The 12,757-nt window shown below is 39.8% G+C and overlaps 1 protein-coding gene across 4 annotated transcripts; it reads right to left on the bottom strand.

Moving 5' to 3' along the window:
• Positions 1-3,414: 3,414 nt before the first annotated feature.
• LOC125235363 (zinc finger protein 319) lies at positions 3,415-12,357 on the bottom strand. Of its 4 annotated transcripts, none has more exons than XM_048141912.1 (8): positions 12,317-12,357; positions 10,433-10,535; positions 8,617-8,778; positions 7,893-8,111; positions 6,918-7,064; positions 5,663-6,423; positions 5,158-5,315; positions 3,415-3,590 (listed from the first exon to the last, which is right to left on the bottom strand). In XM_048141912.1, exons 2-8 carry the CDS (start codon positions 10,520-10,522, stop codon positions 3,442-3,444), a joined length of 1,686 nt encoding a protein of 561 aa, XP_047997869.1. In that variant the 5' UTR covers positions 10,523-10,535; positions 12,317-12,357; the 3' UTR covers positions 3,415-3,441. The 4 variants fall into 4 exon arrangements, with proteins under 4 accessions (XP_047997869.1, XP_047997870.1, XP_047997872.1 ...); XM_048141913.1 differs by having other exon boundaries at positions 10,433-10,540; positions 12,317-12,355; XM_048141915.1 differs by having other exon boundaries at positions 8,617-8,763; positions 12,317-12,353.
• Between the last annotated feature and the right edge of the window lie 400 nt (positions 12,358-12,757).

Here is a 12,757-nt window from a genome sequence, read left to right as displayed (position 1 = left end):
GAAAAGTGTAAAACAATTGATTTTCTCATTTCATTGTCAGACCAGCAAAATGTATGATATAAGTAGGCGCGTTCTCTGAATGTCAGGCTTCGTTCCATTTTCTTCGAGTATGTAAGAATGTGCTCTGTTTGTGTGTAGGGCGCCCTAGGCAAGACCATAGTCTTTCAGCCTGTAGGTGTACCTCTACTAGGATATAAGTAAAAGTCAACAATGATATCGTCACTACTTTTAAAAAAACTTGTATCTTCGTCTGTCAATGAAAAGAAAATTGTAGTAAGTATGTATGGAATGCATATGACTTACTGCGTTTTAACTTTGAGGAACACCGTGAGATACGAGATTTTTTAGAGACGATATATAATCTGGCGGGTAGTGATGGTGCATGGGTGCGGCGTTTCCTTTGTCTCGCGCGTAGTGCGGTGCGGCGGTGGTCACCGCCGTCGCTACCGTTTTCTATATTATCCACAGTGTTGTTATAGCTGTAATGTAATTTTTACTAAAATTCTGTAATTAGCAACTGAGCAACGTTTACTATGGGACAAATCCCGAAAAAGCGCAAAATAATGGATTCTCTTATTTCATTGTCAGATTAGCAAAATGAATGAAAAGTACCTAAGATAAGTAGAAGCTCGTGCTTGAATGTCATGCTTGCAATTTATCACTTATCTACGTGGATAAAGCATCCGTCATTCTCACACTGACAGAACGTGACGGATGCCTTATCCACGTAACTAAGTGATAAAATTGCAAGCATGACATTTGACATTCAAAGCACGCTTCTATACTTATAGGTATTTTTTAACCCACTACCGAAAAACGACGGGGTGTTATAAGTTTGACGTGTCTGTCTGTGTGTGTGTGTGTGTGTGTGTGTCTGTCTGTCTGTTTGTCTGTCTGTCTGTGTTGTGTGTCTGTCTGTGACATCGTAGCTCCCGAACGGATGAACCGATTTGGATTTAGTTTTTGTCTGAAAGCTGAGTAAGTCGGGAGTGTTCTTAGCCATGCAGTGTTGCCAGACGGAATCTGAAGTATACAGTAGAAAAATGAATAAAAAACCAGTAGATCGGGAAAAAAAGCAGTAGACTACAAAATATAGTGAAAAAGAATGAAAGAAAAATTATACTGTGACACGAACACGGTCCTGGAACTATTTTAGACTTCTCGCGATTTCAAATTCATGAAGATTGGCGTTGATAGGTTTTGGAAAAACATACGAAGGTCATTTTTGATAAACTTTTTTTCTTTATTATCCATGATCAAATGTTTGTATGAAAAAAAAAACCGAATCAGAATCCGGCCACACATCAAGAAAAAACTTATCCACACTAGCGGCCCGCCCCAGCTACGCATGGGGATTAAAAATGGTTATACATAGTAAGTTATCCGTAAAAGATAGACATATGCTTTCGCGGACTTTTATGTAAACCTATGAGAGATACAATATTTCGCCATACAGATCATGATATAGCTCAAACGGTTTGGGCAGCGTTTTCGATAAGGCTCTCAGAAAGTGGGATTTTGTCCGACTTGTTTAGCAAATATCGTTATATTTCAAACAAAGTCTCAACAAATTATATGCTTAAATCTTCCCCAAGAATCACTTATTCATAGGTGAAAACCGCATGAAAATCCGTTCAGTAGTTTTTGAGTTTATCGCGAACACGCATAGACAGACGCGAAGGGGGACTTTGTTTTATAAGGTGTAGGATGCATTCAATTGATTCCATTCCTATTCAGTATCGATGGGGCAGTTGCACAAATAAGAACTTTTTCTCAAACTTGCAATGAAATGTTGTCGGGACTATCCGGTGAGCTGAGTGTAGATAATATTTCATAGTACAGTTTACAGCAAAAAAAGCCTGCCTGTAAAGCACCCTCCATTTGTTTCTAAACGTCAAATGCTGACACTACACCATAACATTTAGTAATCAGAAAAAAAAACATTAATAGTAGGTACTAATGCACCTGAATGTCACCATTTAATAAGTTACCTAAGAGTTAAAAAGAAATTTGGCGCGGAATTAGAAGAGTTTTCTTTTTGCCTAGTAGATTTTTTTTCATATCATTGCAAGTTTGAGAAAAGTACTATAATTACATGCCTCGCCGTGAAAAGGGCTTACAGGCTTCGTATCACTATCCTACTCAGATGGATATACCTTTGACGACCTATTTGACGACCGGTCTGGCGCAGTCGGTAGTAACCCTGCCTGCTGCGCCGCGGTCCCGGGTTCGAATCCCGGTAAGGGCATTTATTTGTGTGATGAGCACAGATATTTGTTCCTGAGTCCTGGATGTTTGCTATGTATATAAGTATTTACATATTATATATATCGTTGTCTGAGTACCCACAACACAAGCCTTCTTGAGCATCCCGTCGGTCTCATTCAATCTGTGTAAGAATGTCCTAAAAAAAAAAAAATACCTACACAGCATGTAAGCCCTTCTTTCCGCCGCATCTGACGTAATGTTATTTGATATGAATACAGAATATTAAACCATACAAACATCAAACTCTTGCACCCGCCTAAATCGCTATTGCTAATGCAAAGCTACCACTACACTACGAACAATCACAGATATAAAGTCTGTCAAGCGATTTCTGTCACTAGAAAAAAGCAGCAACTTTAAGAAATGAAGGGATGACAGTTGGCCCATAGAAAATTTTAATTTCTCGCCTTGACTAAGTTGTTGGACCGTCTATAATAAAAATTTGTAGCCAATCCAATTGTTTATACAAAAAAATATCGATTTGGGAAAAAGCAGGTAGAATTCTTGAAAAATTACAAAAAAGCAGTAGATCAGTAGATTTTTTCAAAATCAGGTAGATCTACTGCTAAATCAGTAGATCTGGCAACACTGTAGCCATGTTTCATGAAAATCGGTCTACTATATCGCGGTCGGGGGTTTTTTCAAAATTTTAATTTTGTGGTTAGGTTATCATTCATTTTGTTCTGAATGTCAAGCTTTGCCAGATCGTTCTCTGTGTAAGTGTGCGCGTTCTCTAAATGTTGAGCTTCGCCCCATTTTGTTCATGTGTATAAGAGCATATTCCACGAATCCGCACGAAGCGCTTTGCTTCTTCTTTTCTTATGCGCACTGCCAAGGAGTGGAATTCCTTTATCCGGCGGCTATATTTCCGAGCTCATATAACCCGGCAACCTTCAGATCAAGAGTGAACAGGCATCTTCTGGGCGAGCTCACTCCATCGTAGGCCACGTCTTTGCCTTTGGCTAGTCTGTGGTCAAGAGTAAGCCCATGTATAAAAAAAAAAAATTTAAAAAAAGCGATTTAGGGCTTTAACTCTGATTTGCAATCGTGCCACTAGGCTTAAAATCAATTTAAAAGTAAAAGGCGAACTCTAGGCAGAGCGCATCTGTCCAAGGCTGATTTAGGGACGTCAATAAAAGTCAAGAGTAGCAACAATGATATATAATATGGCGGCTAGTATCTGAGGCAGTGGTCGTGATGGTGCATGGGTGCGGCGTTCTCTTTGTCTCGCGCGTAGTGCGGCGCCGCGGTGGTCACCGCCGTCGCTACCGTTGTGGGAAACTCCTCCTGGATCGGGGCTTCGTATTCGTCGCCGGAGTTGTCTGGAAAAGAGGTTGGATGGTGTTATTATGACACGTGTCGTATTTTTGGGTTAAATTGTGGTGTAGGCGAGAGGCTGGCAACCTGTCACTGCAATGTCACAGTTTCGTTTTCTTTCAACCTCTTATTTGCCAGGAGTGGCACTGAAGGAACTTGGTAGTTCCGTGTGCTCTGCCTACCCCTTTATGGGATACAGGCGTGAATGTATGTATGTATGTGTCGTATTTTTAACTCTCGATGCAAAAACGACGGGGTGTTATAAGTTTGACGTGCTGTCTGTCTGTCTGTTTTTGAGTGTGTGTCTGTCTGTTGCATCGTAGCTCCCGAACGGATGAACCGATTTAGATTTAGTTTTTTTTGTTTGAAAGCTGAGTTAGTCGGGAGTGTTCTTAGCCATGTTTTATGAAAATTGGTCCTCGATGTCGGGGTTTTTTTTTAATTTAAATTTTACGGTTAGGTTATTCATGGCGTTATCATAGAGAATACGCTAAAATAAGCATGTTTTGTAGGAAAATTTTTCCTCTAAAAATATTTTTTGCTTTAGGCGGGCCAAAAAAAGATACGTTGAACATTATGCCTATGCTTATAGGTACTAAGAACAGAGGGATTATTGTTTCTAGTGATCGTCTAGATATTATTAATACTCTGACACATCGCTTTAAGGCATTGCTTTTCAAACTGGGTGCGCGCCTTCCAGGTGGTCCAACATCATGTTGTGGTGGAGTACGTTCGCCGGAAGACTAGCTGAGCATTTCTTTTTTTTTCGCCACTTCTATGAAATGTGATGTGATATTTTTGAAAAAAATATGCTATTTCTACTCAGAATCACTAGCTTTTTCAATCCTAGTAGCTAAAAAAATTGTCCCATACGATTTTTTCTTATTTTTTTACCATTTTCCGTACATGTTGTGTGGGGTAACAAAAGAGGAAAGTAACAAAAATGTATGGAAATTCTGGGACATTTTTGTCTCCCAGTGAGATTGAAAGTACTTGTGATTCTGAGTACAATTGACCTAAAATTCCTTAAAAAAATCAAAATAAAAAAAAGGCAAAAAAAAAGAAATGCTCAGCTACACGCTGAGAGTGCACCAGCTACAATCGCGTCACTACGTGCACTTCAGCTCGTTTGTAGTGCGCGTGCCGCGGCCGCTGCAGGACACCATCGCGAGCGCAGACTTCTGGCCGAAAGGTGTGGTTTTTCGGCCGTTTCGAGGCAACCTGCCACATTTTATACCGGGGCAAACGACGCAACGGAGCCACGCTGTAACGTCATCGCTCAAATCAATCGTTTAATTTTATTGTTTGTATATTTTTGTTTGTTATGTTCTTATTTACTGTTGTTAAAATTTGAGTTACATGGCGCATTGGATTTATCTGTAATGTCATTGAAATATGTTTTCAAATAAATAAATAAATCATTAGAAGGGAGGCTCGAGACCGTGGGACAAGTGCACACATCACATATTAGAGCTTAAAAAAAGTGGAATGGTTATATCCACAGCCCCAGCGATATCGACTGCTCAGCTGCGACTGTTAGATAAGATCATGAGAAGAGAGTTGCATAGGTACCTGAAGCTTCCAAGTATCCAAATAGTCTGGCAGCGCCGGCTGCGCGCTGCTCGCGTCGGCGTCCCTGGGCCGACGTAGTGGCGTCCTCTGTAGGCTGCGTCGGAGTAGTAAAGTTTCGGACGCCGGTCGGAACTTTGAGGTTGCGGCTCTCGATGTGACTGAAATAATATGATTTGTTATTGACACTACATTTTTTGTACTTAAGTCAACGTGAAAACGTTTCCAGTGAAAATATAAACGGGTATTTGAGGCTGTCACATATAAAATGGTGCTTTAAATTCCAGTGGACAGCAGGCCATCAGGGATACTGGAGAGAGAGATAATTATATAATTAGATCTCCATAATTATAGGGGAACATTGTCAAATCCCAAAAAATACCTTGATACATCACGTAACTACGCAAGGGTATCAAGTCTCATAAGTCGAACACTGACTCAAGAATAGGTAAACTACCTCAGTAACTAAATGAAGTATTAGTATTCGAGTAAATAGGTAGGTACTTACTGGGCCTCTCGCAAATGAAGCGCCAACTGATGCTGATCATCCGCCAAGAACGGACACTTCGCACACGCCTTCTTATTATGCACCTTATGCACATGCGTCGCCAACCTTTCCGCGCGCGCCGCCTTATACTCGCATAGCGCGCATGCAAACGGCTTCAAATGCGTATTTAAATGGCGTTTTAGACACCAGTTGTCGACCCCTGACCACGTGCAATAGCAGCACGCATATCGTCGTTCTCCCTTTCGCCTCACACCAGCTGCGGTATTGGTTACAGTTGGGCTATTAGCTACTACAGGTGTGGTATTGACTACAGTTTTCGGTTGCGGTATAACTGCTGGTGTCTCTGCTTTCGCAAGCGGGGCGCGTTCGATTTTAACAGGCGCCCGGTATTCCTGGATAGGTGGCGGTTCCGCTGGTGGTTTAGAATTGTAATAGACGTTGGGAGCTGGTTGGTTTTTGGTCGGTCGTCTTATTCTATTCAGGTCGTAGGGTTGGTCTCTGTGCATGCGTAAGAAGTGCTTCTTCACGTGGTCTGCTCTGTTGAATTGTTTCTGGCAGAGGTAGCAGTGGAAGGGTTTTTCGTCGCGGTGGATGTTTTCGTGGCGGGTGAAGAGGTCCCGGCGGTCGGTGGCGTAGGGGCAGGCGGGGCAGGCGTAGCGCTTGCCGGGCTCCGCCGCGGGCGCCGGCTCGGGCGCCGGGGGCTCCACCGCGACGGCGACAGGTACGGGGTTGGTGCGCCGCTCGTTACGCTGGTTTTCCACCTGGAAACAGTTTATCTGTGGATATTGCAGGTATGTATTGTACTTAGTTGGTGATTTTGATTGAGTGTGATTGAGTGCGGATTCTTGCAAAAATTGTCTTATAGTGTCCCACTGATTTAAACGACGGCATTAACTTAGTAGGACCACTCTCTACTCGGTACCTATTCTTTTCAGAGGAAAATTTATTAACTATAATCAGATCGGCAGTGGGTTTTAGCCACACTTATTGGAAAGTGGAGAAATGCCTAAGATGTAACTGACCAGTTATAGCATAGCCTTCTCTTGTTCTAAAGATACCAAGGTAACAATTGTCAGGGAAGGCGAAGGTAAAGGGACAGCCAAATCGCAAGACATTTAGTCTGGACAAAAAACTCCTAATACAAACAGGTACATTTATTCCCCGGGTCTGAACATCTGATGATGGAAAGGGGCAAGAACGATTAGGTCTTCCAGTTCTTGTGCGCACTTTTCAACGTTGTACATGTTGTATATACCTTCGTCTTGAGTCGCTGCAGGTAACGGGTGACGTCATCGAGAGCTGGGTTCTCTCGCAGCAGCTGGTCGGCCGCCGCGGGGTCTGAGTGATGGTCCCGCGCGAGATGCTGTCTCACTGCTCGCGCCCAGCCACTCGCGAAACCACACTGGACAATCAAATCATACATACAATAGGCTACTTGACTGTACTTAAAAAAATTATTTTATACCATGCACGAAATAAAGCATAAGATAATTATAAGAAAAACAGGGACAGAAGTTATTTATAACTCTAATTTATATTTTATAAATCAAATAGAAGTAAATCAGTTGACCGTGACGTCACTCTATTCGATTTCATATTAATTCCATATTGGCAAGTCGTTCAAAATCGTTTTGGCAGTTCTTAAAAGGAAGCTGATTTGACTAGGAGGCAAGTAGCCTATACTGTTTTTTCAGATTTCATTTTCATCATACTCTTGAATTCTTCTGGATTGGTAGTTTTGTTACGGAAAGTGCTACGTCAAATGGAGCTTTGCATTATTAATAAATAAGTACAAGTATTTATATAAGTATTAGTATTCAACCTTAGTTTTGTAAATTTATGTTTGATGTCACGATTATATTTGTCTCTGTTAGCTATTATTTCTCCTGCACCAACTATCTCTGTTTAACCCAATGGTTGACTGGTAGAGAATGCCTTTTGGCATGAAGTCCGCCATTTGTAGGTTTCTTTGGTTGTGCAATAAAGTTTAAATAAAAAATAAAAAGAAATCTTGTTGCTAAGTTTTTACAAATTAATGAAAAGTCTTGGCTTGTGAATGCGTCTCAAGCCTCTTAGACCAGTGACACACAGAGAGAGTTATGTTATTGTATTTAGCTACTCAGAAGGGACCCAGACTTGTAAAAAACTATTCATGCCTAAGTTTTTTACAAGTCTCCCTTCTGAGCTACAATAACAGAACTGTGTTGCTGAGCATGTGTAAAAATATTACCTGTGCTAGTGGGCAGTGGAACACTCGAGCATGTGAATGGGTCCCAAGCCAGTGTTCAGCGACCCTCGCAAGAAAGCCGACGCATTCGCACTCAGTGCACTTGAAAAGCCGTTGTGCAGGGTTGTATGAGGCCACTCGGGAGTGGGCCCAGGCTAAAGGTTCTTCCGCTGCCGTCCACCGGTCTTCGGCAGCTGGGTCGATTCGGGGGGTGAAGTTAGCCTAGAAATAAAAATATATTTGTTATTAAAACGACCGGTCGACGGTCTGGCCTAGCGCCTGTATATTATACGTACGCACAAGCTTTTTTGAGCTTACCGTGGGGCTCAGTCTATCTGCGTAAGAATGTCACATCAGTCACATGGCTTTTGAATTTTAAGAGGTGGGGATACTTATTTGGGGCATTCCACGAGAATGTCGCTTACAACATGCAATTCTTCTAATACTTCTGAAGACGTTTTGAAAACTTGTGTCTGACACCCTGATACTTAGCTGTCGCAACGCTGAAAAGCAGGATGTCGTAAGCACATCCCTCAAAGTGAATGCCCCATTTGCAAAGGACTAAAGAAGCTAAGCGATCCCATACTTTGCATCATAGAAAGCATCCATGACTCAGGAAAAATATCTGTGTTCTCTCAATTACATGGAACTTGCGCCTTTCATTCGAGTATCACACTTTGTAACAGTTACAGTAGAATCTGAAGGAATTTCTAAGTGGACTACTTACTTGCAAGATCCCAGGAGGCGGGAACCCATTCTGCATGAGCGCAGCAAGTCCCCAGGCGGTGATGTGTTCTTCAGGGCGGAGCTCTTCTTCCAGGTCCCTCTCAGCAGCTGGGAACTCGACGCCGATGACACCGCCCCCCACGGTCGCCTGCCACACCAACGTCTGGTTAAGTTAGCCGCCCAGAGGGCTTGTATAGAAGTGCTTGTATACAGGTTATGTTAACAATGGTGGAAAGATATGATAAGCTGAAGTTAAAGGTTGGGTCTCTTCACAAGGACATAATTTATAAAAATAAATATAATAAATAAATATTGGGGGACACCTTACACAGATTAACCTAGCATCAAATTAAACAAAGCTTGTACTATGGGTGTTAGACGACGATATACATACGTATTTAGATAAATACATACTTATATACGTAGAAAACATCCATGACTCAGGAACAAATATCTGTGCTCATCACGCAAATAAATGCCCTTACCGGGATTCGAACCCGGGACCGCGGTTTAGCAGGCAGGGTCACTACGCGCTAGGCCAGATCGGTCGTCAAAAGGCATATAATTAGTTGTATGTTTAAAATTTTGATTTAGTTAGGTACTTATATCTTAAATGCTGTGACTGAGTGCTGACCAAATAATCTTCATACTGTCAAAATCGTATAATGTACTTTAAGATTTGTTTGATCTCCTTAAACAATAATGATGTTCCCAGTTTGGCTGTTATAAATGCTTTATAGCACAGTGTGACAAGGACAACGTAATGTCAATGCCATCGAGCTATCCCTGTCACAAAATGTTATATGTATGATTCAGATTCAGATTCAATAATTTATTCAATGGTAAACACAGTTAATATACATAAGTAAGTATTATATAAAATTCTAATAAGTGATGAGATTAAAAAAAAAATGTAAATCAGGTTTACCACGAAATGGTCCCGCCTCAGCATAAATGCTGTATAACATTTATAAATAGCCAATGTGTGAGCACCATAACAGTAATATAAAAACTAAGAACAAATGGCCTAGCAAGTAACATCGAATGCATTTCATGCATAAAATACATAATACACGTGACGTGAAAGATAGGTGAAATGAAGGTGGTGTAATCTGATAAGAAAGGAAAACAAAAGACGGTGAATAAGAAAGCGGATGGGCGCAATCGCGCGAAGCATCGAACACGACACGTATTTTTGTTAGTTCTAAAACTATTTACAAAAGGATGATGTGGAAAGAAATGGAAAATACACGGTGTAATATGAGGGAACCGAAAGATTTTAACTACGCATTCCAGAGGGCAAAATAAAAATAAAATGTTATATGACGTCAAGCTAATTTCGCAAAAAAAATGTGAATTTTTTTTTGTTTTTTTTGGATGTATTTTCAGATAAAAAGTAAATGTTATTCGTAAACTGGCACTTAAAAAAAAATTCAATGTTTTTTCTAAAAAAAATTACTATGTGGCAATGAGTTCCTAGTTATTTTTTGACATCTATCAACGAGGATAGTTAGATATTGTCCGATAACGTCATCGTCGCCATCAAAATAGCGTTTTGCTCTGAGAAATAGTAAGTAATTGTTATTTATTTAATGCTTATAACTCTGAAAGTAGGCGAAATCCAGAGAAGTTTATATGACATTTTACCCTTCTATTATAAGGTAATATAATCTTCTATAAGGAATACGCTGTTAAATTTTATTCGTTTTTCTCATATTACACCGTTACGTGTTTATAGATCCTGTGGTATAAAAAGAAAGCAAGAATGAGGAGATGGCGAACGACTCATAATAAGATAGCTAATGTAGATTTATTACCTCCTCCCCGTAAAGTTTCTTCGTGATCTCCTTAAACATGTCCTCGCAGTCCATTGTGAGGGCTGCCACGCTCGACACTGCGCTCTCCATGCCGCGCTAAACGCTGCGCTGAAACAAATGGTTTGTGTCAACCCTATAGCTTCTTTTTATGAGATAAGATACCTAATATTAAAATAAATAATTTTAGATTTTTTTTTAATTAGCCTCTTTTGTGTCCCACTGCTGGGCAAAGGTCTCCCTTGTTTTCTCCACTCAACCCTGTTGTCGGCGTTTTCCCACCATTTTGGGTAGAATGCATCCAATGCAATGAATGATTAGGGTAGGACGTCCCGCCATCTCCTTTTTGGTCTGCCTGAACCCCGGCCTGCCCCGTCCATAATTTTAGAAATATTTGGGGAAATTTTACACACATCGATTGTGTACAGTAAGCTGCAGAGAAAAGGAGACCCCCTTCTTTACAAATTTGTATGCAAGCGGGTCTACTTTTCTCTGCAGCTGACTGTACATATTAGGTGAGGACATAACGAAAAAGAAAACCTATGGCTCAGGACTATGTTCATCGCACAATTAAATATTACCGGGATTCGAAATCCGGACCATCGGTTTAGCAGGCAACCACTACCAATTAGGTCGTTTACGGTTAGCACGATATTCATTTAAAAATTATTTATAATACAATCCGACGTTCTGGACCCTTTACAACATTCATGCAAAACTTAGGGTGAATAATAATATTATTATATTAACTATGCGATATAATCCGTTTCGCTAGTTTTATTTTAAAGGACTATATAGTTTTCTCTTGTAACCGAACCTTAAACCCTATTTTCTTTATCTTGTTTAGCCGTTTTATTTCAGTAAAACGTTATGTGGTCAAAAGTATTAGGATATATTTTATCCATAGTCAAGATAAAAAATAAAACTTCTGTCCGTGGCAAAGAAATACTAAATAATAAAATCTGAATTCTTATTCTGTCCACGCTACCCGTGTCGAACAAAGGAAAGCAAAGCTCACAGTGACCAGCGACTGCCACGCCATCTAGTAGTTTATTTTCTACACAACCTCGAATGCTTTTCTTTCCCTACATTCGACCATCTGATACGCGTCACCCGGTTTTCCCCGAACGAGCAGATATGCCACCCCAGGGGTGGCGAGGGGCGGACATAGGGGGAAGTTTGACTTTTACAGATTGTAGGTGACAATTTGCATACGAAAAATCTTTATATCTGTATTTATTTTCATATTTAGTGGTTTTTAGAGCTAAGATTTGATTTACACTTATGTTTTAAAGTTTTAAGTATTTTTTTGAATTTAGCAAGCAATGCAGTATTTTTTACAATTATGAATATTTAAACATACGATGTGGGTGAAAAAGAGCCATATGAAACAAAAAAAAATATTTTAGTTTGAACATATTGAATAAGTATTAATATTTATCACTTTTAGGTAAAAATAAATTATTTTAATAAGTTTTTGTAGTTTTTAATGCATATTTAGTGTTTTTTTCATATTTTTTAATTATTTATCTTTTCCTTGGAATGTTATTTTTGTAATTTTTTAAATCGGTTTTGACACGTTGATAAGTGAGATTAAATGCTGCATATTTTCAAACCATTGTCCACATTTAACAATTTCACTGTTAGTTCCGTATAAAACACAAAGAACACTCACCACGCACAAAGAAAATCCAAAATGGCTCGATAATCTCCGATTACAGTATCACTCAAAAAATCAATAACAGTAACATTACATCTAAAAAACAGGCAAGCCCGAAATCACGCGCGATGCATCGAACACTACACGTAATTTTGTTGGTTCTTTTACAAAGAGATGATGTGGTAAGTGAAGGAGAGTATTGGTTTAGACTTTAGAAAGTTTCTTACCTGAAACATGGAGCTCAGGCCAGGCCGGCGCGCCGCCGCCGACTGAGGGATCGATCGCCCACCCCCGCGCGGTATTGACTAAATACTCGAACTTGCCCACGCATACTCCTAATGTAGATAAGGCCTGGACGATGGCTTAGTTTAAAGGGGAGCTTTAATTTTGAGATTGAAGCGAAATAAATGGCCGGTAATATTTTTGCAAAGTTTTAGTAATCTATCTTTGTTAAATCGCAATTTTGGAATGATTATTTATAATGGATGATTAGAAAAAAAAATGCTAATTATAATTTTAGAGAACTCAATTATGTATAATTATGGTAAACACTGCATAAGAATATTTTTAGATTTTTTTCTTTTTTTGTAAGCGTGATAAATTTTATCATTATTAAAAAGGAATTTACAGTATTAGACTCTTGGAAAAAGGGCTGTCAAAAATACTGA

Source organism: Leguminivora glycinivorella, chromosome 17 (genome assembly GCF_023078275.1).
Source record: "Leguminivora glycinivorella isolate SPB_JAAS2020 chromosome 17, LegGlyc_1.1, whole genome shotgun sequence".
In the NCBI taxonomy this organism is placed as follows: Eukaryota; Metazoa; Arthropoda; class Insecta; order Lepidoptera; family Tortricidae; genus Leguminivora; species Leguminivora glycinivorella.
Note: the sequence above shows the minus strand (reverse complement) of the source record. Positions and strands in the feature narration are given on the sequence as shown.

Excerpts from the sequence above, each read along its gene's own strand:
- LOC125235363 (XM_048141912.1), bottom strand. The coding sequence starts at position 10,522 with ATGGAGAGCGCAGTGTCGAGCGTGGCAGCCCTCACAATGGACTGCGAG. Across the intron at positions 8,779-10,432 it reads AGAAACTTTACGGGGAGGAG|ACGTTGGTGTGGCAGGCGAC; the intron begins GTAATAAATCTA and ends TAACTTAACCAG. Across the intron at positions 3,591-5,157 it reads TGGATACTTGGAAGCTTCAG|ACAACTCCGGCGACGAATAC; the intron begins GTACCTATGCAA and ends CCTCTTTTCCAG.